This window comes from Natator depressus, chromosome 6 (genome assembly GCF_965152275.1).
Source record: "Natator depressus isolate rNatDep1 chromosome 6, rNatDep2.hap1, whole genome shotgun sequence".
NCBI lineage: Eukaryota > Metazoa > Chordata > Testudines > Cheloniidae > Natator > Natator depressus.
In genome coordinates, this window is record NC_134239.1 from 69,715,032 (window position 1) to 69,742,310 (window position 27,279).

Consider the following 27,279-nt stretch of genomic DNA (forward strand, 5'->3'; position numbering starts at 1 on the left):
CAATCAGGTACAAAGATTAAATGATTTGCCCAAGGCAATATGGCAAGCCATTGAATAAGCCAGAATTAGACTCCAGGAGTTCCTGACTCCCAGCCCCAAACTCAGATGCTGCCTCTGTCACTAGAACACGATCAGAAGAATGCCTCAATCCATCAAGCGTGTGTGTGTACTTAACTCTTGAGGTCTAGAGACAAGCTGACTGATTGGCAGACCAGTGTTTGAGGTCACTCACCATGCGGTAAAGGTGAATGGCCTTGCGCATGCTGTCCTGGAGCTCAGATACAACATGTTCACACTGCTCAATGCTGATGCGACGTTCTGAAGAGGGAGAATAAACAAAAGAACTAAGCCATGAACATATCCCAATCTCCTAGACCACCCCAGCCCCTGCACATTTGTTAGGAAATCCATCTGTAGAATAACCACTTCCCCAACACAGTGGCTAATACTTATTTTAAAGGTCACATGTGTGTTTCATTCAACTTTTAAACGAGAGGCTAAACCAGACTGGCTTGAGCCATGCATTGTGTAGGCAAGCACTGCGCAAGCGTCCCTCACATACCTCTCCAGAGATGGTCCTCAGTTCTAACATTCCACACTCCCACTTTTCCAGTCTCAGCCTCTGCAAAACAGAGACTAACTGCCCTGATTTCTGTCACTCAGTGTGGTTTTTTAACTGTGGATAAGCTGAGACCATCAAAGCCTCTTTCATTTGTGACCCAAGTCAAGGTCTCCAAAGGCAAAAGGCATTACTAACCTAAAGTCCCACTAAGCAGCCCCCAACTCCTCTATAACCCCATGTACTTCTCTTTACCCCATCTTCAGAATGAGACAAGCATCTGATGTGTTATGAAGATGAATTACAATGAAGGTTGTTTTAAATCGTCAAAATGTATTGCGGTTGGGGACCAAGGTAGAGCTGTCAAATAGCACCCATGAGAATGGGAACTGTACTTTTCAACAATACATGACGTTTACCATTATATTAGAATTATAAAAATACCAGAAAAGCACAACTTCAGCTATACTCTTAATATCCCCTATTAACCCAGCTGTCAAACAGCTGAAGGTGGGCAGTCTTTAAACAACACAAATAGACAGACACACAGGCATAATTGCAGCTATTATCTCCTGCTCTGAAAGGCACTGGACAGACTCCTTTAGTTACCTAGAAAATAAAAAGTGGTCATAAGAACATTGTAACTCTGTACTTCTAAACTAGAGATGCCGTCCTTTGAAAGGCTGAAGGGGAACCTAGCCACAAGCATCAAGATAAAAAAAAAAAAAACATGAAGAACAGATAAGCCAGTGGCATATGCTGATGCTCCCAGACAGCATCTCAGATCCATGCATTCTTTGCCTCCTGAGTCACCAACAGTCTGAACACAGTGGCTTCAATTTTCTTGTCAATGATCCTTACTAAATTAGAAACAAAGCTAAACCCTTTCTGTTCAGCACCATTTCTGGATTTCTCCCATGATCTTCAACTTATGTTGTCCTCCTGCTCTGTGAGCCACCAGCACAAAGAGAAGCTGTAAATGTAGTAAAAATGAATGGGCATTTTCAGCTACAGGCTCTCAGAGGTGGAGACAGAACCTCTTCAGAAACAGACATAGGTCAGTTAACACGGTAATGACAACAATATTTAATACTTCTACAACACTTTCCTATATCTAGATCTCACAGGACTGTGCAAAAGTAAGTATCTTTATCTCCACATTTTATAGATTCTATTTATAGAAGGGAAACTGAGGAACAGAAAAGTCAAGTCATTTCCCCAATGTTACAGAGTGAGTCAGTAGCAGAACAAGGATAAAAACTTCAGGTCTCTAACCCTCATTCTAATTCCCTATCCAGTAGATCAAACTAAGCTGCTGTATTACCGTCCTTTTACAAAGTGCTTGCTGTATATTACATATAAATAAAAAAATGTGGCTGTATGAGCCTTTTATCATTTCCCGTTTGCTTTTTTTTTTTGGTGGTGGTGATGGTGGAGGATTTCTAGCTGCAGATCTGTGTCTCCCTTACAGATCTTGGGCTGAAACTTCCTGTGAACTGACCCCAAAAGTCATGTAACCGTTGCTCTGACTCTCAAATCTAGAAGAAAAACAAACACACCAGTGCAAACAGCTGGTCTGTGACATTATGGTTGTAGAATCAGATTCCATAGCTCCAAGTAGGTGCTAGCTCTTGAAAAGCCCAGATATACTCATTGTTCTGAAACTTAACTAATGTATAGTATTAAACTATACGCTCTTCAGGCCTAGGACCATGTGTCTTGCTGTAAATGTGTGTAGCATGCCTAATACAACACGGGGCTTCAATCTAGATCAGGGCATCTAGGCACTACTAAAATACAAAAAAAACCCCCACATCTAGATAAAAACCTCTCTTCACAAGCTTTCAGTGGATACACTTTTTCTACATTTTATTTTATTTTTTATTTTTTTGATTGCCAGGCTTTGTGTGTATAAGAAATGAAGCTTTCCTTTTACAATCCACTGCTTCCATCAGACAGGTCATAACCCATTGTTTGTAACCTCACAGTTCACCGCTGTAGAGAGGAAGATAGCATTACTGAAGGACCCTGACAAGCAGAAGATAATAAAAGGTGACTTATTTCCCTACACAGCTTCGTTAACAACATTGGGAAAGAAGATGGGTTAAGAGTTTGTCTGACCTGTCAAACAATCCACTGCCCTGTACACTGTCCCCGATGACAAGTTAAAACAGCCAGGAAAGGGTTACGGACTACCCTACCTGTCACAGGACATAGCAATGGATTCAAGGGAAGAGTATCCCTTCTTTCTGGAGAATAACAGAGAGGCAAGGGAAAAGTCACTGGGGACTGCAGCCCCTGTGGAGCATGGAAATTGCTTTGTTTTGATGTTACCCAGGAGTTTTCTATTGAACCAAACGATTGTGCCCTGAGGGGAAGGCCGGAAACAGACTGGGGCATGGCATTAGTTCTTTCTTGGGCTGAGGAGTAACCCTCCAGCTTACACCCTCCCATTTATAAATAATTCAGAAGTTATAGTGTATTAACCCCACACCTTTTTCTTCAACCCCAAAAGCTAGCAAGCTGGGAATCCCCACGGTGTCTATGTGTGTGTATTACATTCCACCTGCCATTCCCTTTAGGGAAACTTGGATGCTACCAGGTCTGCAGAACATTCGGCTGCTATCTGACTAAACATGACGTAAGACACAAGACAGAGAGGAAACAGAAATTCAAGCCAGAGTAAAAGATGTTAGACTGAAATCTCTCACCATTGAGGGGGTGACTTATGGAACGAGACAGGTGCAGACAAGACGAGACAGGCCAGAAGCTGGACGTAAAGAAATGTGATGGAATCGTGAAGCGGTTCACAAAGACAGGAGACAGAAGGGGGAAGAAGATTAGAGATGGGTATCCGTGCACACCTGAGTTCTGTGCCGAGGCAGCCACTGTTGTGGGAGACCTTGGCCTGATGGGGTCTAGTGGGCAAAGTCCAAGTGGGTTGTCTAGCACACAGCTAATGCTGGAGAACCTCTCTCTGTATCTGGGCAGTGTGCTTTCAGGAGACCTTGGGTGCAAGCCTTCTGAAAACTCTTTCAGTTTTGGATTAGTGACCCCTGGCTCATCCTGGCGATCTATCCTCAGTGCTGGATTCTCCACTGGGCTCTCTTTAGCAGGTCCAACAGATACAGCAGTTTGGCTCTCCCTCTTGAAGGCCCGTCCCTCAAGAAGAGAAGATTTCTTTTTACAGACCCCAGCAGGTGACTGAGGAGACTCTGGTTCAAGTGGGGTTTTAGATTTGGTGGTGGGTGAGAAAGAAGCCAAGGTGGGTCTGTCAGGCAATGGTTTGGGGATGTCAAGAATCAAGTGTGCGCGGTTTGATGATGCCAACTTGCTGTGAAAGGACTTGGGTGATGAGCAGCTTACAACTTGCTGAAGGGCTGGCTTCCCTGGGACATTTTCTTTTGTAGGTGGCTTGTTCTTCTCAGTCTCTGCTGGGGGAGTTATCTGTATCTTCTCAGGCCCCTGTGGGCTGGTCCTCTGCTCAGTCAGTGTTTCGACAGAGTCACCAAGGCATAGATTTTCCCCTACAGAGATGCTGCGTGACACCTTGGCCATGAAGCTGGTTGTGGGATTCATGTAGGACTTTGATTTTACAACCTTACTGTCTTTGACCAGCAGGGAGCTGGACCCATCCATCTTCAGCAGGCTTGCAGACAATGGCCTGCAATGATTAGGTTTTGGATCCTTCTCAACCACTACTAGTGTCTGAGGACGTTGCCTGATAGAGGATATCACTCCTGGACTCTTATCTGCAAAAATTAAACAGACAAACGTACAAAACTAGATAAAGGCTGCAGTGAACTGTGCAATCAGAAAGAACCACAACTGTACCAACCTATTAACTCCAGCTCAGCTTCTGGAACAGAGGTATTTAGAACGACTGCAACAGTATTAATGTAGCCGGATCTCAAAGATGAGCTCCTCCCCCTCCTTCACTCCCCAGAGGCATTGTTGCTTATCTTAAGAAGATGACCTTCCCATAAGGCCTGAGGCTAGAAGACCTTAGAAACTAGGATTTTTAAGTGAGAGAGGAAATCAGAGGAAGCAGGTTAAAGTCCTCATTTCTCATCTCTCCTCATCCTACTCATTTACATAGAGTAGTGTGGTTTTAACACAAAATAGTGAATTTAGTGTTGGTGAAAGGGCCACCTTGTTGCCCAGCCAATGTGCCTTAATCCTGACCTCCTCCTGACCAATCCTGACCTACTGCAACCAGCTCTGAGCAGAGAGGAGTTCTTTGTTCACGGCTCAGTCCATTCTTGGCCTCCCTGTTGAGACTGTTAGACAGTGCTAGTTATGAGGATGGCGGCTGTATGCTGAGGACTGAGGGCTTGGCCAAGAATGCTGACTCACTTCACATTCGACACAGATTATAGAAATTTCAGGATGTCCAGCCTTTGCTACGGCAGCTTGGCCAAGCCACAAAGTCATTAGTTCAGCATTTCCAGTTCACTGCCACAGGGCACTTCCCTCCCCTTGACAGAGTGCACCAACGATGGCAAACATTGACTTTTTTTTGTTTGGTCGGGTTTTTTTTGCTTTCAGTATTTCAGAGTCAGAATGAAAAGTTGAACTCTACCCCCACCAACCCCTCTATTCCTCCCACTCATTTGGAAGGCCAGCTAATCCAATGATCCCGGCCAGAGCCAACAGTTGGTGGAAGCCGCAGACTAGTCTGCTGAGTAATTAAGAATATTTTCCTTGACAGACCAGAGCCTGTAGCTCACCTACCACAAGAACTATGATTAATTTACATCTCTACTAAAACTTAGTCCCTCCCACCCCCATTTACTCTTGGAGTTACACTGCAGTCCCATCCACTTCCTTACCATCGTGAATGAGGTCATGAACTGACTGGGACTTCCTCATCCCCGCATTCCCAGTACCCTCTGGAAAGGGTGCGATAACTCTTCCAGGTCCCACAGCAAGCCTATTAGTCTCCACTGCTGACTTCCGTTTTCTTTGGGTATAAATGGACCGGTAAGAATTTACACCATCCAGAAGGCTGGCATTCTCCAAGGCAGCATTATGATGGCTGTTCCCATTTTTCAGCAGGTCGACAGAAACCTTCTTTGATTGGGCTGAAGCCTCAATGGGCTTTTGATCCAGGATCAGATTTGATGAGGAGCGTGACAAACGCCTACAGAGATAAGGCAGAGATAAGACTCTCAAGGCGGCAACAAATGAATCACAAATCAATAAATAAATAGATGGTGTTGGGTAAAGAAGTACAAACTTATTAAGCCAGCTTCTCAGGGGCAAAGATCTCGGTAAATGGAGAGTGAAATGCCAAACTAACCTGTATTGTTGCCACACTGGTCTATTTTTCCCCCAAGGCAGTACTGGTCTCAAAGTATCCTATCCTGGGTGATACGATGAGCATTAAGTACCACCAATAGCCCTGGGTCAAGTGTTTCATGGAGGGACTTAGCAGGAAGGCAAGCCAGGAGAGAAGGAGAGATTCTATCAGGGGAGAAATGGGTCGCGTTGGGTCAGGTCAGGACTGGTCCCTCCCAGCTCAGTTTGCCAACACCAAAAACCCTCTCTCCTTCCACGAGAGTGTTTCCCAGAGGAACCCCCAGCACATTTGATGATTGGTCAGTCCTGGTATAACACACATCAAAGCTGGTCAGGATCTTATGGGCTGCATGTTTGGAAAATCTTTTGCTCTCCTTAGGTGAAAGGCACTAGAAGTACCATCATTTTCATTTTTCCTCCAAGGCAGGGGAAAGTAGGGTTGTCCCTAACCCCAACAGGCTCTGCTCCACCTGACTGGATTGGCAGTTGGGCAGATAAAAACCCCATCACGTATTCATGAGTGTATGCAGATTACCCTACAGCTGCTTTAAACTGGACTTTTCTGGAAATCTCCCAATTTTGCTGTGGCACCACTGCAGCGCTCCTAAAACTAGTAAGAGTAGAAGCGCTAGCATCAACCATGGTGGCAAAATGCCAGTAGATGGTGACTAACCCTGTGATGAGCAGGGGTACACAATGACAAAAACACTAACAGTCAGTCTACACTACCTCTGGGGTAGAACCTGCACTGCCACTTAAGCAATGGCAGGAGGTTTCTCTAAAACCCTTAACGTGGACACAACCTGTGAATGCTAAAGGTGAACCTAGCTCAGTTTTAAATGATGCTGTCAAGTCAATTTGAACCCAAAGTTTAGATAGAATCATAGACTTTAAGGTCAGAAGGGACCATTATGATCGTCTAGTCTGACCTCCTGTATATTGTGATGTTGTGTATATTAAAGCTTTTATAAAACCAATCAGTAGACGTGTTTACATTATTTTTGTTTCATTTTAATTTCAATGGAAACAGTTAATTTAGAGGAAATAAATTCCCCTGCAGTGTTTATAACCTAGACACTGAATGGAAACCAGAAATGAAGCTGATTAGGAACTGACTATAAACAAAAACAAAACTGACTAGCACATTTTCATTGTCCAAGCTGAATGAAATGCAGAAAATAAAACCGAACATAGATGTTGAAAAGCAAATTAGATAAGAAGCAGCATTGCTTTAGGCCGATGTAGAGTAGCTAGGATGATACAGAATGGACAATCTGATCTGTGACAGTTTGCAGCCACCTGCCAGGTCCCCATCCAAAGAGACCACTGTGACAAGGTATGTCAAACCCAGAAGGCTGCTGGCATGTTTTAGACCAGTGCCCAGGAAGAACTCTATTCACATTACTAAAAAAAAGCAGAGTTGTACCTGAGGGCTGGGGACTGGGAGAGAAAGCGAGAAGAAATGCTGATATTTTCAGTTCTCTCCAGGGTCCTACATGATCCACCTATGGATTCAGGAGGAAATGTGTAAATTATACAACAAGATGCAAACATTAGGACAAATGAAGTTTTTTCAGATGAATTCTAGAAGGCGCTGCTCCATTTCAGAGGAGATGTAAGAACCGCTTCAGGCAATAAGACAACACAGAGAATTAATTTTATCTCCTTCTGCCCTTTTCTATTCTACTCAGAACATCACAATTCCCCAGCCTCAAACTATACTAAAAGAAAGAAGGGTTTCCTAAGGACATTGCTCTTCCTTTCCCCATAGAGTCTTCTTATCCTGTATCTAGGCTTGTGGGAGAAAAATAGACCGCATGCAGGGACGATGCTAGCTACAATCATTATCATGACTAGCAAGCCACTCTAATCCCTGAAATGACTGACACAAACTAAATCTCTCTTTTTCCAATTTGATGTCCTCATTCTCGCCCTCTGCCCTGCTTCTCATCAGTCTTTTGTGATGTTTGCTATGCAAATATGCACCACTAGAGGCCACCCCATCTTATTATACAGATGTACACATTTACCACTTAATTCATTTAGACGGCAAAGCTAGAGATGGGACAAGAGAATGGGACTCCAGATCCCAGGGACAGTGCTTCACCAGGTCAACAAGAACAGTTTCACAAACCCAGTGTTTCTCAACCTTTGTGTGCTGGCGACTCCCTTTGGACTTAAAAAAATATTCGTGACTCCCCACCCCTACTAAGACTTGAAAAGATAGGGGACTGAAACTGCCGAGCCCCAGCTCTGCTGCCTGGGGCTGGGGTTGAAAGCCCGAGCCCACGACCCCCTTAAACCCATCCCACAACCCGCTTGGAGGTCACAACCCCCAGGCTGAGAAACACTGCAGTGATCCAAGAAACAAGGATTCCTTTCTATAGCCACATTTCCTTACACACATTCTCATCTGCACATTGTGGGAGTTATCAGACACCCTTTTCTTTAGGCCTTTCTACTTTGCTTTACCTCTACCACCTTCCCACCACACACAGGCAAGGTTCAGCAGTTGTAAAGTGTGAGCCACAGCAAGACAGAACCTTTGGGGTCTACTTGGTTTTATAAAGCAGATGGGTCTGGAGCTATCAAAATCTCATCAGAGAGAAAGTTCTTCCACGTGGTTTGAAGGTGTACCTTTTTCACCACCATTGACAAGAGTCTCGAAATGCTGCTTGAGGAACTTCTCCTGATCTGGAGTTTTGGGGACCTCTCCCTCCAGCATGCTAGTGCCTGCATCCTCCTCGTCCTCCCCATCCACCTGTTCCTCCAGGTCTGAGACGCCATCCACACTGAGGGGCTCTGTGCTCTCAGAATCTGGAAGGATGTGGAAAATAATGTACAGTCACAATAATGTCTGCATCCTGGCCACAACTGAACATCATTCTAAGAAGCAGTTACTCATGAAGGTGGCACATTAAGGACTAAGGTCAGAGCACACGCAAATCAGCATTACTGCCATTAGGATGCAATTCCCAGATGTACAATATTACACTGGCAGCACAGCCCACAAGGACAACAGCACAGAGTGGTCTGACTGTGCAGGTAGTTAAGGGAGCAGGCAGCAATTCACTTCACCCCCTAACCCTTCTCAAATGTATTCAGGGAAGTGCATAATCAGAAGTACCTGAATCTTTTTATGGTAATACCAGGGTGAGCTTTACTTTAGTAGGAAAGTAGCATCATCCTAGCTCCCCAAAGATCACATCACGTCTTTGAGTCCAGTTTGCCACCAAGCCTGGCAGTGAACGATGCCAGTAAGTTTCTGCAGCGTTCCATGTGGTGTGAAAATGGGCTCATATCATGTATTGACATCTCACCTTCATTTGGATGATCTGGGCTGGAGAAGCGACTGCTACTGTAATCTACAGAGCAAGCACTGTCAGGACTGTGCTTATCAGGGCATCCGTTGCTGTGGTAACCTCTAACTAGCTTCCCGTGGGGCAGCGCTTTTACCTGGAACTCACTACAAGAGAGACAGGAAGAATACAAACTAGAAGAGTTAAAGATTATAATTTTTATTATAATAATTTAATTATAATCCAGTTAAAGATTATAATTTTTAGAGTCCTTACCTGTGTTAGTAACACCTTTGATTATTAAGGAAAAAAAAGTCATTCAAAAATTAAGTTTATTTCTTTTACCATTTATACAGTTTATTTTTGCATTTCATTAGGCTTGGACAGGAAAATCAAACTGGTCTGTTTCACTTTCTGGTTATACTCAGTTTCACATTTTGATTTTCAGGCACTAACAGAGCTGCTGTGGTTGGGTTTCCAACACTGCAAAGAAAATGAATGCACTAGTCCATTTGAAAAAAAAGAAGGGGTATTTTCCATAACATTCCTAGTCACCGATTTTGTAAACTCAATTTTTCCAGAATTTGAGGCCTAAGCCAGTGTCTGTCTTTCCACACTCTTATGTCCTGTTTCTCTGAGGGTCTTAGTGTTGTGAAATAAAGCAGATTCTGAGGACAGCAAGACTGATTTTCATCAGTGAATACTGCATGGAAGTCAGCATTAGAAGATTCGAATCCTTGCTCTTGTCCCAGCTCCACATCAATGAGCAAGGCCAATGGTATCCTTTCGCCTTATTTGTGAAGATTACAGTGATCCATTTCATGGAATACTTTGGATTCAGCCCAGGCAGTAAGATCTGACTTGGAACATGAAAGTCACCATGACAGATATTTACTGTAAAATAACTGTAGGGAGATTAGCCCTGACAGCTTGCAAACGGTGTGTGCTTTGTAACATGTCCAATCTGTATCCAACACCACCACAGGCCTCCCCCTTTCTAACATGTTGGAACTGCACATGGGCCTGCTCTGTCTAAATATTATTACTATAAAATTAAAAACATAAATAAAGAGAAACTGGGGTGCAGGCAGGCGGTGGGGGAGGGGGATTAAAAGTTTCAGCTACATAAAGTTGGCTTGCACTATTCTTTGAGAGCTCACTGAAAACTCACAATCATTACTCTGTACTGGAACAGGAGTGGGGGAATTAAACAGCTCTAACTGGAAGGAGAGGGAGTGTTATTCAGAAAATGAAATGGGGGAGTGAGGGGATACAAGGTGTAAAGTGGAATGGTCTAAAACAGAAAGGAAGAAAAGAAAATGGAAGACAAAAGGTCTTCTCAGTCTCTCTGATTCCATTTAACTGATGTAGTCCAGCTTCCTGCCACTATGCAGTCATCGCATGCATGTTCATTAGTTTTGTCCATCCTGGTTTTAAAATGTCCCAAACAATAGGGTTTCCACCACATCCGTAGGGTGGCCATTCCACAGCCAAATACACCTCCACCGTCAGGAGGGTTTCCAGCATAAGATTTTCCATTACTTAAATTCAACCCAGATAAGGGAGGAAGAAAAAGAGAGGTTCTTCCAACTTGTCTATTTTCAGGAGAAATTGGAGGAGTTTGCTGACATGCATGACTTGCTTGCAAGCAGAGACTGTTTTACTGAACCCTAGGTTCAGCTCCCTTTAGAATCAGCAGTGCATTAGTAAAGTCCTTAACTAAACATGTCAGCATCGAGCTGACAATAAATCACCTCACCCAAGTTACCACAGCTGCAGACAAGGAAAATAATGCAGCAGTGGCTTAGCCATATACAAAAGAGATTGTTTGGTTTTTTTAACCTGCTACTGTCGGTGGGATGGATCTCATCTTGTTCAGGGTAGATTACACATTCCTCACTCTCAAAGGGCTCCAGTTCCTGAGTGAAAACCCCCTCTTCACAGGACACAAGCCGAATCATTTGGGGTCGGACACAAGGCCGGCTGTCCTGAGGAGCTATGGAGTCTCCAACCTGGTGCAGAAATACAGAAATAGTAGAGGTTACTAGTGTATTTCCTTGACGTCCGCAGGGCATCTTGGGAGTTATACTGTGCTCACTACAGCAAAGGGTGCAATTAGAAAACAGCACTTTTTCCACTGGCCCTGTCCCATCTCCCCTCCCACACACAAACATACACGCCCCATCTGACAAGGTCAACCAGCTATTACACACATTGACCTGGATTCTCCTCTCACTTAGAATCATAGAAGATTAGAGTTGGAAGAGACCTCAGGAGGTCATCTAGTCCAACCCCCTGCTCAAAGCAGGACCGATCCCCAATTAAATCATCCCAGCCCGGGCTTTGTCAAGCCTGACCTTAAAAACTTCTAAGGAAGGAGATTCCACCACCTCCCTAGGTAACGCATTCCAGTGTTTCACCACCCTCCTAGTGAAAAAGTTTTTCCTAATATCCAACCTAAATCTCCCCCACTGCAACTTGAGACCATTACTCCTTGTCCTGTCATCCGCTACCACTGAGAATAGTCTAGATCCATCCTCTTTGGAATCCCCTTTCAGGTAGTTGAAAGCAGCTATCAAATCTCCCCTCATTCTTCTCTTCTGTAGACTAAACAATCCCAGTTCCCTCAGCCTCTCCCTGTAAGTCGTGTGCTCCAGCCCCCTAATCATTTTTGTTGCCCTCTGCTGGACTCTTTCCAATTTGTCCACATCCTTCTTGTAGTGTGGGGCCCAAAACTGGACACAGTACTCCAGATGAGGCCTCACCAATGTCGAATAGAGGGGAACGATCACGTCCCTCCATCTGCAATGCCCCTGCTTATACATCCCAAAATGCCATTGGCCTTCTTGGCTACAAGGGCACACTCTTGACTCTCATTCAGCTTCTCGTCCACTGTAACCCCTAGGTCCTTTTCTGCAGAACTGCTGCCTAGCCATTCGGTCCCTAGTCTGTAGCGGTGCATGGGATTCTTCCGTCCTAAGTGCAGGACTCTGCACTTGTCCTTGTTGAACCTCATCAGATTTCTTTTGGCCCAGTCCTCTAATTTGTCTAGGTCACTCTGGACCCTATCCCTACCCTCCAACATATCTACCTCTCCCCCCAGTTTAGTGTATCCACTTATACCAACATAAAGCAGGAGTAACTCCACTGAAGTTAGGTACCAGCACAGAATGATCCATCTTGATCTAAGTAGTCTCTGGAGCAAGGTAATTCATTGCTTACTAGGACCTATAGTCTTCACAGGCCACAGCACTGTGTTAAAGATAAACTCAATCACAGGCTGCACTAGAACTCTGTGGGCCTCAGATGACATGCAGGTCAGCCATTCCTGGAACTGAGGAACCATGGCTTAATGAAGGAGAGTGTTCTAGACCAAAGGTGGGCAAACTACGGCCTGCGGGCCACATCCGGCCTGCGGGACCCTCCTGCCTGGCCCTTGAGCTCCCAGCTGGGGAGGCTAGCCCCCAGCCCCTCCCCTGCTGTTCCCCCTCCCCACAGCCTCAGCTCGCTGTGCCACCTGCACTCTGGGCGGCGGGGCTGCGAGCTCCTGCCGGGCAGTGCAGCTGCCAGTCCTGTTGCTCTGAGCGGCATGGTAAGGGGGCAGGGAACAGGGGGGTTGGATAAGGGGCAGGAGGGGAGTCAGGGAACAGGGAGCGGTTGAGTGGGGCAGAGGTTCTGGGAAGGGGGGGGTCAGGGGATGGGGAATGCGGGGGTTGGATAGGCGTGGGAGTCCCGGGGGGTGGGGGTGGGGGGCTGCAAGGGGGCAGGGGTGTGAATAGGGGGTGGGGCAGTCAGGGGACAGGGAGCGGGGGGGGGGGGGTCAGATGGGGGTGGGGTCCTGGGAGGGGGCGGTCAGGGGACAAGGAGCAAGGCGGGTTGGATTGGTCGGCGGTTCTGAGGGAGGCAGTCGGGGGTGGGAAGTGGGGGGAGGGTGGATAGGGGTTGGGGGCCAGGCTGTTTGGGGAGGCACAGACTTCCCTACCCGGCCCTCCATACAGTTTCGGAATCCCGATGTGGCCCTAAAGCCAAAAAGTGTGCCCATCCCTGTTCTAGACAGAGGTCACCTGGCTACCTGTAATAGATTCAAGGGAAATAAAGTGCAGGAAATCAAGCAGGCATTTACTGTGTCAGGCTCAATTCCCATTGGCCAGCAGCGGACAAAGAGCTCTAGGAAGGCTCCTGTGGAAAGTCTTGGGTTTCCCATTGCCTATACGTTGAATCCACAGCCACTGTTACCTTGTTGACATGCAGAGAGAGATCAACATGCTCTTCTCTGTCATCCCCATTGCTGGTCTGGGACAGCGAGTCTCGACTGGGGGATCGAGAGACTGAGAAAGACTCCAGCTGGCGCAAGTCCAGCATGGATTTAACTGTCATCTCTATGTTGCTGGTTGGCTGGGACCAACGGCTCCGCTGCCGCGGCATCTTGTTCATTGCAGTCTCTGAATGTTGGATCTCTGCAATCTCTTTCGCCTGGAGGAAGTCGAAAGAAAAAGATAAGAGCTTTGGAGGTAAAATTCTGGTTATGGAGAAAGAGAAGAGAAAACCAAGGATCAAGTCAAAATAGCTGTCTATGCATCCTCCTGAACCCAAAGCCCCTCAGTCATACAGAAACCTTTAGTTATAAGAGATTCATAATGTGAAGATGATCCAAGTGCACCCTCCTTGTAACAAGATTTAATTAACCAAAGAAACCAATTCAAAAGTTTTCATGTCAAGATAAAATGGTTCAGTTAAATTTCAACCTCAAGCGACGTGTCCTCATAGAGGCTCATTATTCAGGGCTGAAGTGAAGGAGCATGATACCAGAGGTAAAGAATTGCCCCAAAGTGTCCTAAATATATATGGAAGAGTATCCAGCCTGTGTGAGTCGCTGAGAAACCACAAGACCCTCCAATATAGCTATTAGATGTATTTGTGTAAGGAGGTGTGAAAGCACACAAGTGCTGGGTCTCGTGCTATTAGCACAAACCGAGACACCGAGACTGCTGCACTCAGTAGTAACAATGGGTAAAGAGGTGGATTTATTATATGTACTAGGATTTCCAGCCAGATCCTTTTAACATTTTAAAAACTCTCCTTCACATCCTATCCATCCACCGACAATGGGACTTACTGACTAGATGATCCAGTACAGTTAGCTCTATTCCAAGATTAATTTTTATGATGATCATGTTCTACAAAATCATAGGCCTCTGACTGCCAGATGCTGGGACTGAATGACAGAGGATAGATCACTCAATAACTGCCCTGTTCTTTTTTCATTCCCTCTGACCCATCTGGCACTGGCTGCTGTCGGAAGACCGGACACTGGGCTAGACGGACCATTGGTCTGACCCAGCATGGCCGTTCTTATCCTCTAGCCACAATCAGCACATGGTAGTGCTGGACACTTCCTCCCAATTGAATGCTTCCTCACAGAATGGCCACAGCAATGGGATTCCTGCACTGGGAGATTTCTTATTGCAGTATTCCTACCATCAATCAGAATTAGTAGTTTCTGGTCTCCATAGATATTCCTCCTTATGATGAGAAGAAAAATGTTAAAGAATTAGTGACTCACCCTCCTCATTTCCCAATGGGAGAGGCTTCTTGAGAGGGAAAGGTCTGGATCTGGAAAGAGAAAAAACTATATCTAGTTGGCATCCTGGCCAATAAGGCTATTTTATCCCCCTTTCTTTCCTCTAAAGCCTCATGGCTACTGCATTTTCACTTGTGATACCTGTCTCCAGTAATGATAACTCCTAGAAGCAGGTATGGCAGAAACCATTTGAAGACTGGATCTGGTTTCTTCAGGCTTCCACTGACCTCTGTGGCTTTCTATTGAAGAATCAGAAGCCCGAGGAGTCACTAGACTAATAGCCCCCATAGCTCTGATTGAAAACCTCTTTGGCCAACTGGAATCAGTAAGAACCCGTTGAAAATTCTCACCTGAAATTTCCATTAGGGAAGTCAGAATCGGCCTCTCTCCAGCTCAGCATAGGCAAGCATGGCTGTCGATCCCCCGTCTGCTCCCATCCCCAAAATATTCTTTTGGTATTTCTCTTCCTGCCTGCACTTGATTGTCACCTTCGCTATTCCCATGTCCCTTCTCTGCCCCATACAGCCTCACAAGTCTGCCGAGGCTCAAGTCCCCTTCCCTTTTCTCTGTTCATGCCCCTTTCCTTTCCCATTTATACCTGAGTCTCTCTCAGGGTTGCAGTTGGATTGAATTTGGAAAGACTGTAGCCCATTTAACTCATCTTCATCATTCCCTTCATCTTCACCATCTTTGTCGCTGTCTGATGAAAGCACTGGCACCGGTGATAAGACAGAGGTGGATTCGTGCCTGGGATGAAGGAATCAAAAGGAACATTACAGTACATCGTAAGAAACCCCCATACGCAACCTGGTATTCCCACTTAACACACCCATCATACAGCACAATTAGCAAGGTGTACCAATTTCTCCACACATTTCCCTGATCCTCCTGCAAAACCTGACTTTGAGCCACAGTTCAAGGTACGCACCATGCAAAGGTGCAAAGAACTAGACCAGCCCAGAGGCAGTCCAGCATGTTCATGTGTTAGGAAGAGGTAGAGAATCTTGATTAGACATGCACTCACTAGAGCTGAGCAAAGTAAAACTGTAGTTTCATCTTCCAATTTAAACTAATATTGAACAGTAATACTGCAGATAGCCAAATTTAAGGTCAAGATTGTCAGGACCTATTTAAGAGAGAGAAACAATTTCCTTTGTTGGAGCATACTGTGCAACATAAACATCACAAGATGTTCCTTTTGATGGCAGTTTGACATTTGAGAAACAGACGGATATTGTTGTAAAGAGACCAGTTTGATTCCTGGATGCAAACCCAGTGACCTCGTGTGCACAGCTCATGCACCACAACATATTCATGCTGTAGTGTCAGCCTGGGGGCACACTGAAGGATGTCAAACATACCTTGGATAGATCCTTAATCAAAATGGATAAGGGAAGCATTCCTGGCATGGATCCCAGAGGCACCCCAAGCACTAATTTCCATCAACAAAGGACTTATGAGCACAAGAGACATTTTCCCCACTCAGTCAAATTAGAGCGGAACCAAATCAACTGAAGTAACAAAGTGCAATTAAATAAATTAAGAGCCTTCAACAAATCAGTCAGCACAGCACCCGCACTGTGACCTTGGGCAAGGGAGCCCAGTGTAACATTAGCAACCTTTACAGAGGGCTGTGGGTGGATGTCAAGTGCAAGACATTCAGGAGACAAAAATAACTCATCTATCAAATACAGAAACATCTGGCTAGGGACCAAATTCTCCTGCAATTTACAAATTTCAGGCAGTACTAAAATAGGATCCTCTATACAATGATGGCACTTTAATTTCTATTTTATATGGAGATGTAGAGGGATCTTACTCACACATTTTCAGATGACTTTCAATATTTTAGGAGTAGGGTGCAGAACAGAACTGAAAGTTTTCTTAGTAGATTCTTCCAGCAAAATGGTCCAATTGCAGATTTCCCTTCTCTGATTTATCCATCTGCGCCTGTCTGTCTCTGCATCTTTCCTATTGGTCTCCATGTCTCTCCGTTCTGTCCTTCTCAAGGCTTTGTGCCTCTTGTGCCTGAGCAGTGACATCCTGCCAGGGCTCATGCATTATAACACCTTTTGTGTATGTCCACACTGCAGCTAGGCACCAGTCTCCCAGCCTGGGTAGAGAGAGATTCTAGCGCCAGTGGGGCTCAACCTAGTGCCCTAAAAAGAGCAATGTGGATGTTCTGGCTCAGGTTGGGAGTCTGGGCTCTGAATGCTGGTGGGTTGGGTGGGCTTAAGCGTCCAAGCTCCAGCCTGAGCCAGAACATCCACATTGCTAGTTTTAGCATGCTAGCTCACGCCCCACCAGCAGGAGTCTGTTCACACGGGTTGGAGACCTGCTCCCAGCTGCAGTGTAGACATATTCCAAGTGGCGATCCTGTGGTTTATACCACAATGTACAATTTTTTAAATATACTGGAGACAATGCTACCTTTTATGCACTGGTAGGTTTGATGGTGGTTTTTCTGTTTGGTCCATCAAGGATTTTGTTGGCATTTTTTGTTGTTTTGTTTTGTTTATCAGGTTTTTTAATAACATTACTAGTCAGATATCTCAAACTTAATTGATTATATTGTGTGTCAAGTCACGGCTACTTTTTGGGAGATTCTTGGGCATACTGGAGCTGGTGGGAGTGGGGAAGGGCTAGTAGATCAACCAGAATGGATGCAATTTACACACACAAAGCTACACCAAAAGATAGTCTCCATTTGACAAATATGGACGACAAAATTAGTAGGGAAAGAAAGGACATATTCAAGCCTTTTCAGAAGAACGGAATAATGGGATGTAAATAAAATTTTAGAACCATGAGAGAGGTCAATGCAAACTGCACACAAGCTATCAAACACTTTATCAGGTTGGATATGTCTAATGCAACTTTAAGTCTTTGTCCTACATTATCACAACAAACCTTACTCTCTGGACATCCTTCTCCGTGCCCAACTTTATGCAGCCACATGTGTTCTTCAGATATACTCCCATGCCTGGTCACTATAGGTAATATTTTCAAAAGCACCTAAGTCTCATTGACTTGAAGTTTAGGTGCTTTTGAAACTTTAAGTTTAGGTGCTCTTGAAAAGACATAGGCTCCCAAGTCATTTGGGTGCTTTGGAAAACCTATAACCTGTAATGTCTATTTTACTTGTCCAAACCACACACCGAATCATAACCTTTATTTCTTTCACCCATTTTGCTCTCCATGCCTTCTTCCACGAACTTTGAACCCTCTTCTTGACCCTCCTCCCACTCTTCTTCCAGCAGCCCTATATGAACCCTAATCTTCCTCTCTAAGTAACAGTAAAAAATAAACTCAAGATAAGTGTTACTCACTTAAAGCACCACATTATTTTATTCCTCTACTCTTGTTCTCCTCCCTTGCTCCCCTCATCCAGCATTTACCTTCTCTCAAATTTATCATCCAAACTTGGGTCCTGAACATGCAGCAACTCCTTCCCTGGGGGTGGCCCTGTGCCCATTTGAAGTCCCATTGATTTTAATGGGGCTCCCTGCAGGTGCAGAAATCCACCGACTCAGATACAGGATTGGGGCTTCATTTGTAAGCTCCCCGGGGTAGAGGCATAGTCTTTGGTCTGCAAAATGCCATATAACTAATACACCATTGTAACAATGCCATTTTGTGTTCTGAAGTTAATTCATACTTAAACAAAGGATGCGGGGGATGGAATCTAAGAACAAGTGACTGTTCTTATAACAGACACACTTTTAAATGTTTCAACACTGAGCCTGTGCTGCTTGCCCCCTCAGACCTCAAGGACACATTCACCCTGTTATAACACGCTAAGAGGTAATGGATGCAGAACACACTGGCAGTTCTGTACTTCCTCTCTCAAAAGGTCTGTGGGTTGAAAGCAGACCCCTTTGTAATTATCACAATGGTACTGATTAAAATGGAGTTATATTAGTGTAAAACTGGAGTAACAGTAGTGAATCAGGCCCCGGTCTTGATTTTACATCAAAAGCCTGTCACATTCCTAGCCATGGGAAATACCCAGCTTTCCTGGAATGCACCACTGCCTCATCAAACATTTGACAAGGGGCTATCAATTTAGAATAAATCCAAGGACAAACGGTGCTTCTCTAGAGCACATACAAACTCTTTACACTGGTTTTAGAAGCACTAGCCAAAATTAAACCAAGTTTATCTCCTGCTATTAAAGATAGATCTTCAATAAAATCATACAAAAAGGGGATTTAAAAATACACTCCGCTAACACATGCATCTATAATCCCTGAAACTTTCCAGAGTGAGATCAGTGTAAAACCTCTCTTCCAAATAACTTGGGACCAGGTGCCTTCCAAATAATAAAACAATGTGTTCACACCAAAAATCAAAATATATTAAAAGCCTCTATGCAACTCCTAGTATGAAAAACAAAAATATCTCAAAAAAGCCCATAATGCACCAGCAATATGAAATGAGCACAGGCTACATTTCCCCATCAAATAAACAGCTCAAGTTAAATGGGGAGAACACATCAGCAATTCTCATGACCAGAAGGAGAACCCAGAGGGACATTGCATGCAGTAGAGAAAACAGCAGCAGCATAAAAATGAAATGGCTCAAAGGAATTCATTATCACATAAGGTGGGGTGCAGAACAATAGGATTCCAGGACAATAGTCAGTGAGGCCAGTTCACAAACTGCCCGTCGCAGCTGGATAGACACAGCATTATTTTAGATTATAAATCTTCAGCTCACCACTGCCTAATCAGTGCTCTCACTTCTCCAACTTTCTGACGCTCTTTTTTTTGCTCATTCACCTTGGGACACTCTCAGAACATGCAGGCATTGCACCAATTAGCTGGTGAAACAGATCACCTCCCTTGCTTCCTACCAAAACTGTAAACAATACAGCTCTGAAAGGAGCCTCACAAAATAAATACATATCCCTGGGGATGGAGCATCTTAATGCTTCCGTGGACCTTGTACCTAGACCACTTATAAGACAATACTCTTACACCTCAAGAAGCAACCCAGTTCTATACAGCCGGTTATGCGCAGATTCTGAAGGCAAAACAAGAGCAGATATTACATATCTATAAAACATGGACTCTTACTCAAGACCCTCCGCTCCTCTGCTCCACACAGTGACTCCGGACCAATGGGCTATTCCTTCAAATTCAGCCAGCAATCCAAAATGCTCTGGAACTGTCTGCCGATATCCAGTGACCACACTGACAGGTCGAAACTGAAAACAAGCTGTAAGCTGACCAACCTAAAATGTTCCAGACTAGCAAAGAGGTCACCAAACAAGTTTTCCAAATTGCTTGTGCTGGTGTGGCACCCATTCAAGCCTCCAGCAAGAGAATGTGACAGAGACAAGTCTCACCTAATGCCGAATGAAACGGAGCGTCCGACACAGACTGCGCCTCAATAAGGCAAAGTTGCAGCTGCTGGAATGATGGAGAGACTGCTATAAAAAGCACATTGCTTTATAGCTCTAGCATTTTGGCTAGAAAAGGCTGCTTCATGGCTCAATATTGAGGCATCCCAGAATAATTATTGCTTGCATGTCAGACAGGAGATACTTCAAGGAAAGGAAACCTTAGTCCTTGCTCAGTGAAACTATGCACACAGAGTTTCCTCCTGCCCACTCTGCTCCCAAAGGGAGGGGAAGGTTCTTGTAATTCTTTCAAACAACCAGTCTGGCAAGACCTTCATTGCTTTGGCATTTTTATATCCAGATTTTAACTCAGAGAGTCATTTGAGGAGGAAAGAGAGGGGAAAACCCAAAAACCTTTATGGATCCAATTCTATTTTGATACCATGTGAGCCTGCTCAGGGCTGCAGATATTCCCCTCTGCCACCCTGCTTTCCCAAATTAATGTCCGCACATAAAGCCACATATTTTACACTGAACTGATCCACAGACCTAAAAGCTCAGACAGTCCTCCCAGCTGAGTTTGTTCTGTTTGAAACTCAGAGCTCAGTACTTGAGTACCATTGTTCAGAGGAGGATCACTGGATAAATTTAGATCTATTCCAGAGTTTCCAGTTTGTGGGGTTTATTTTTAGACACATTTTGTTTACTGTAAGAGCAAAAAAAATCTGACTAGCCAGCAAAAGTCATTCCCTTGGAATGATATCTTTTAAAAGTGACCCTCCCTGAAACTTCCACTCCTGGGGCTAAGTTAACAATGAATACAGCAGATCTTTAGGACCTACCAGTGCTTTTCACAAAAAAAAAAAAAAAAATCAACACTGCAAAAAACATATAAATGGCAGGTATTTTTCAGTATTGTACCTTGCATAAATCTAGCCGCCAATTTTTGACAGGGTGGGTTTTTAACAGAGACCTAGAGCTCTCTAGCCATAAATTACCAAGTTCTCCTTGACAGGACGTTATGTACCTGTCTCAGTATTGCTTTGAAAAGTAGATTTCTGACACCACGTTCAGCATTAATAAAAGAGCTGTGACATTCAGTACAGATTACAACACAGAATGAAGCGATGCTGGATGTACCCTGCCATTAGATCATAGAGAAGGTTTTAAATCCAAAAATCCAGAGATGCAGAACAAGCAGTACAAGAAACCAGTGTAAAGCCAACAAACAACAAAAGCAAGAGAAGCTGAAAAAATACTCTTGATGAGGAATAAGAACAACCTCCTGCAGTAAACCCAAGTCCACCTTTAAATGTCCCACACAAACTAACATCTAGCTCCCACAACTGTTCTCCCTCTCTGCACCCCTCACCTGATAAGTCCAGCTGTCTTGTGTGGTGGTGATTTCTCCACCTGCTTCCCTCTTTGCTTCATGTCAGCTAGCCGCTGCCGCATGCTGATGGTCATCTCAGAACTCAGGCGCCAAATGAAGATACAGCTGGAAATGGGGAAAGAGTGAACAAGTTACATTTCCTTTCAGTCCAGTGTCATTAATATTCTCTGTCAGTGAGGCTAAGAATTTCCTTTCTGGTTTTGGGAACCAGCCTAAAGGGAGAAGACAGAGCCCAGTGGGCACAACTAGAGTGCATGGTACTTTGGAGACAGACATGTAAGGAAGCTCTTCTCCCACCCCTGGCCTGACCACATGAAGGCTCTCCAGCTGCAGGGACTTTTCTGTTGACAAAAGATGCTCTGAAGCTCCTCTTCTGGGGATGTAGGTAAGATTTTGTATATTTGTTAACTTTTGTATATAGCACCTACATGTTACGGCCGTAAGTGCTAAAAAACCCTTTAAAGACACAGAAACTATGGGGCTTCTCAGGCTGGGGAGCATCGTATCCTCACAGCATGTCCAATTAGCAGGGAGTAAAATGACCTGCATTTCACCGATGTTCAACCTCTTCTTAGTGCTGAATGATTCCCCCCCCACTAATCCGCTGGGTCTAATTATACAGAGGTAGAAACAGGGAAGAAATGGTACTGTCATTAACAAAGGGCTACACTCCTTTTGGCCCTAGGCGGGATTTAGTAGCGTTCCTAGATCCCATCAAATGCCAGCAAGCTGGTATTCCAAGGGGGTGGTTGTAGCCTCCTTCCAGGCTACAAAGAGGTTCGCTTTGAACTGTCCAACTATGACTTTTTTTAAAAAAATCCTGTTCTTCTTATCTCAAATCAGAGGTGCTTGCAACCACCTCTGCAAGCACTGGTGCCCCATGATTTTTCTGGAGGCACAAGTTGGTCACATTTTTAAAGTGACAGCACTTATATGTCACACCTAGTTGCAAAGGTTATGATCTAGTATAAACTTTGTAGAGGGGAGCCCAGCCTATGAAGTTTGGATCTAGATTCAAGCTTTCCCAAAGTTTACACAGGATCCAAACACACATTAAGTTTCACCTGATAATGAACTGATGCCAGTACCGTCGACGGAGCATAGGTGTAACAAGCAAGAAAGATGCAAGAAACATTGCTAAGTAAGTGGGGAGCCCATTCTACACAACCTGAAGTTTCCAAATTTCCTAGAGTGTAGCCTCATGTAGATGCCATTAGGGTAACACAATCCTATAAAAAAATCTTGGTACTTCTATGTACTGGTTGAAAAAAATGTTGACAAAACTTTTCCCCATCGAAACATATTGATTTCAACAAAAATTTCATTAGGAAAGTTTCTCAGGTCCTCAGTGGAATTTCTGGTAGTTGGGGCTCTCACCTGAGATGTGGGAGCCCCAGGTTCAAGTCCTTGCTCTACCAGATTTGGACCGGGGACTTGAACCTGCATCTCCCAGGGAAGTGCTCTATTCTGGAGTTGGGGTGGGCATTTCTCTCTCTCTCTCTCCCCACCCCCCCCCCTCAAATTTTTTCATGGAAAAAAAATCACAATATTTCATTTTGGTTCCACAGGGGAATGAAAACAAATTTCAAAACCTCAAAATGTTTTGCAAAATGGAGAAGTTTTGTGGCCAGCCCTAGTGGTGACTAGATTCAGGAGCATTGTTCCGAGTTATTGAAACCGTGCACATTTACACAGACTTCTCCTGAACAATGAAAACTCCCCAGCTAGTTTTTTAAACAGCAGAGTCAAAGTTGTGAGATGCTGCAGCCAGAAGCTAAGGCAGTGGTCTCCAAAGTGGGGTGCGTGCACCCCAGAGGGTGCACAAGACCATCCCTGGGGGTGCGTGGCAGGAGGAGCGCCGCCGGCACGGCGACAGCAGTGCTCCCGGACTTTTGATTCTTCGGTGGCACACCGGCGGCAGCCCGGCTCTCCCCTCTCCGTTTTCGGCGGCATGGCAGCTCTGTTTTTTGTGGGCTTTTTTTGCTTCCCTGGAGCTGGCCCTGGGGGTGCACGATCCAAAAAGTTTGGAGACCACTGAGCTAAGGCACCCTTGGGCTGGCCAGCTGCATTCCTTCACAGGGCAGCTCTCTCTCTCTCACACACAAAAACAACAATAGTTATAATTCCGGGATGTGACATCAACAGCATGAATTTCAACTGAGAAAGCAGACCCAGCCTGTTCATGAAGTATCCCATTAGGGCAGGTCAAACCTAGAGATAACTCATGGGCAACATCACAGAGTTTAGGGACACAAAGCTCTGCATAATCTTGCTCCGCCTGCTACTCAGCTCCAATCTTCTCCACAGCTCCACCCACTAAGATTTCCTGGGATGTGCAACACCTGTGTGGGATCCAGGAAGCACAGAGATTGTTTTGGACATCACAACACACCCATCACAATATTGCAATGCCCTGAACGTGTGTGCTCCACCTGCTTTGCAGAGGTGGTTTAACTCCTGCATGAAATGGCACAAAACCACAGGCTGACATTCTACTAAAGGAGGAGAGGGAGTTAATATCACAACAGCAAACCCCGTGCTTACCTGTCGCCAGAGACAGAGATCAGGTGTTTGCAGTCGTTACTGAACTTCATCCCAGTTACAATCTCTGTGTAAAACAGAACACAAGAACAACGCCTCTTGAAATATGCCACTGTGCAGCACAGATCATTGGCAAAATGGATTTGCTGGGCTCAGCTCTGTACTCAAATATTGATCAGATCCAGCATGTTTGCATGGAGCAGAGATACCCAAATTCCCCTATCACATCTAGGTGGTCCCTCTAGGTCAGAATTAAGATTTATTGATGCATAATAGTGTGTGACAGCCCACGACTGAATGAACATGAAGAATCAGCAACCAGCCCACCTTGGAAAGTGATCCTTCAGGGTACTATTGAGATGTATTGTACAGAGGATTAGGATTCCCTGGAAAAGGAGTGGCTGGTTTATAGTCCGTTTGACATGGCTGATAAACAGTAAAACGTTTTGCAGAATTTTTATGAGATTTTCAAAATTAAAAAAAAAAAAGTTGGAATTTCAATAAATATTTTTGATCGTCAAAATTTCAGCCAGCTCTACTCCTGGTCAAAGGAACCCAAACATTTCCAAGGTGGATTTTTTTGTTTGTTTTTTAATTGAAAATTGAATCACCAATTAAAAGTTTCATTCAAAATTCAGAAAATGTTGACCAGCACTATACGCCACAGTATAACCTGCAGCTAAAAACGCATTTGCTGAAGCTTCTGCAACTCACCTGAGTGCCCATACATTGTGGCCACACACTCGCCGGAGTAGAAATCAAAGATGGAGAGGTTCTTGTCAGAACAGCTAGTTGCAATGTAGAGACCCGATGGATCAGTCTGCACCTGGTTGAGGAGTACAGGAGGCAGAATGGGCTGGTGAGAAAGTACCTTAGACATATGCACAAGAAATGCCCAGAATGCCAGAAAGAGGGGCACACGCACCACTGAAAGAAAGGTTTAGAGTCACCCGAAGCCCTGTACTCCAACATCAGCATAGGTGCTGAAACTAGGGGTGCTGGAGGTGCTGCCACACCCCTGGCTTGAAATGGATTTCGTCTAGTTCCCTGAGTTGAGGAAGGCCAAGTAAAACTAGACCATCCCTGACAGATGCTTGCTCACAAGTTCTTTAAAACCTCCAATGACAGGGATTCCACAACCTCACTTAGAAGCCTATTCCAGAGCTTAACTATTCATAGAGTAAAAGTTTTTCTTAATATATAACCTAGATCTTCCCTGCCACAGATTAAGCCATTTAGTTCTTCACCTACCTTCAGTGGACATGGAGAACAATTGGTCACCATGCTCTAATTAACAGCACTTCACATATTTGAAGACTTATCAAGTCTTCCCTCAGTCTTCCTTTCTCTAGACTAAACATGCCCAGGTTTTTTAAACCTTTTCTCATAGGTCGGGTTTTCTAAACTTTGTAACCTTTTTGTTGCTCTTCCCTGGACTCTCTCCAATCTGTCCACATCTTTCTGAAAGTGTGGCATCCAGAAGTAGTCACTGTACTCCAGGTGAGGCTTCACCAATGCCAAATACAGCAGGACAATACCTCCCACATCTCACATAACACACCCCAGAATATTTGCCTTTTTCACAACTGTATCACATTGTTGACTCATATTCAATATGTGATCCACTATAATGCCCAGATGCTTTTCAGCAGTACTACCACCAAGCCACTTATTCCCCATTTTGTAATGCGCATTTGATTTTTTCCCCCTATCTATAGTAATTTGCACCTGTTTTTACTGAATTTCATCTCATTGATTTCAGACCAATTCTCCAATTTGCCACAATTTTGAATTCTAATCCTGTTCTCCAAAGTGCTTGCAATCCCTCCCAGCTTGGGGTCAACTGCAATTTTGTAAGTATAGTCTGCACTCCATTATCCAAGTCATCAATGAAAATATTCAATATCAGACCCAGGACAGATCCCCATGGGACCCCACTAAATACATCCTCTCACTTTGACAACAAACCATTGATAACCACTCTTTGAGTAGTCTTTTAACCAGTTATACACCAACATTATAGTAATTATAGATAACATTACTCTCACCCATGCCCCTACTCAGCCGCCAAACCATCCAGCAACCTTATGACAAGGCCCCCAACCCAACCCACTTGTCAAAACTATCACAAGAATTACATCTAGCCTCCTTCCCAAATGCCAAAATCCCCCACAGCACCCCAAACCCAATCTGAGACTAAAGTTGATGGTCTCTGAAGGCCCCCACCACTAACCCCCTTTAATTACTGATTTGGGGTCCACTATTTTTGGTTGATCCTGGTTCCTTTAAGGTTTAACCCTATCCCAGGCCCAGAAATTATAGTTGGGAAAGTTACATAAAATACCAAATCTCTCCAACACCCAAGATCCAAGCCTTCAACATGGAAACTAGCCATAAGTTTCGTGCTGTTGGGAACTTGTGCTAGCTAATATCATCATCAGACCTCCAGTTTACACAATTCCATATTGCCTGATAAAAAGCAATGCAATAAAAAAAAACCTCAAATGACTTGTCAACATGTCAACTGCCGTACTTCTACATTTGCTATGTTACCCTCTCTGCATGCTCGGTTCTGGAGCTGTTACTACATGCATGCTTTGACAAACTTTAGAGAAGCAAGAGTACAAAAGTCTCAGTTTGGGGGAGGGTGTGTTGTTGTTTTTTTAAACTACTGGTAACAATTTTGGTTATTCTGGTTTGGTCAATGTATTTTTCACAGGGTTCTCTTTTAAAATTCTAATTTTATATATGATCTCAGACTCCAAACAAGTTTAAATACCAGAGCTAGGCATGATTGCCCAGTTACACAGTTACCTTCTAAAAAATAAAAAATGGGCTGAAAAATGGAAAAATCCTTATGCTGCTATACTTTATTAGTGCTCAGTAGTACAGCACTCTCTCCAGGTCAGCCGAAGCAAATATTTAAAAAAAAAAAAAACACAACAACAAAACCCAACATCAGTAATATTTCATTGTTTGGGGCTGCAAAGAATTGAGCATCTAATGAGATAGAGCAGCCATTTTTCATTTTCAGTGCCTTGGTTTGTAAGTGTAGTAGGGAAGGGGGAACTATAGCAATTGCAGATCAAGTGTAATTACCTGTCTGAACAAAAGCAGAAAAAGGCGAATATGCAGGCATCGCGTTTGTCAGGGGAGGCGCAGGGCTAGGAAACAAGTGGGCACGGGATCCCAGGGTAGAGGTGTACTGGGGCAGAGGTGCACACACCAGCATGCACAGAACCTGCCTGCACAGCACTGGGC

The 27,279-nt window shown here is 44.4% G+C and overlaps 1 protein-coding gene across 1 annotated transcript in view; it reads right to left on the minus strand.

Moving 5' to 3' along the window:
- The window catches only part of MAPKBP1 (mitogen-activated protein kinase binding protein 1), a 122,428-nt gene that overhangs the window by 4,952 nt on the left and 90,197 nt on the right, over positions 1-27,279 (minus strand). Inside the window, exons 19-31 of the mRNA XM_074955662.1 lie at positions 24,733-24,844; positions 24,022-24,085; positions 21,457-21,582; positions 15,339-15,487; positions 14,723-14,772; positions 13,396-13,632; positions 11,002-11,171; positions 9,181-9,326; positions 8,498-8,677; positions 7,287-7,365; positions 5,392-5,702; positions 3,424-4,311; positions 233-318 (exon numbers count right to left, since the gene is read on the minus strand). Coding sequence (XP_074811763.1) covers positions 233-318; positions 3,424-4,311; positions 5,392-5,702; positions 7,287-7,365; positions 8,498-8,677; positions 9,181-9,326; positions 11,002-11,171; positions 13,396-13,632; positions 14,723-14,772; positions 15,339-15,487; positions 21,457-21,582; positions 24,022-24,085; positions 24,733-24,844 — 2,598 coding nt within the window. The remainder of the gene's footprint in view (positions 1-232; positions 319-3,423; positions 4,312-5,391; positions 5,703-7,286; positions 7,366-8,497; positions 8,678-9,180; positions 9,327-11,001; positions 11,172-13,395; positions 13,633-14,722; positions 14,773-15,338; positions 15,488-21,456; positions 21,583-24,021; positions 24,086-24,732; positions 24,845-27,279) is intronic.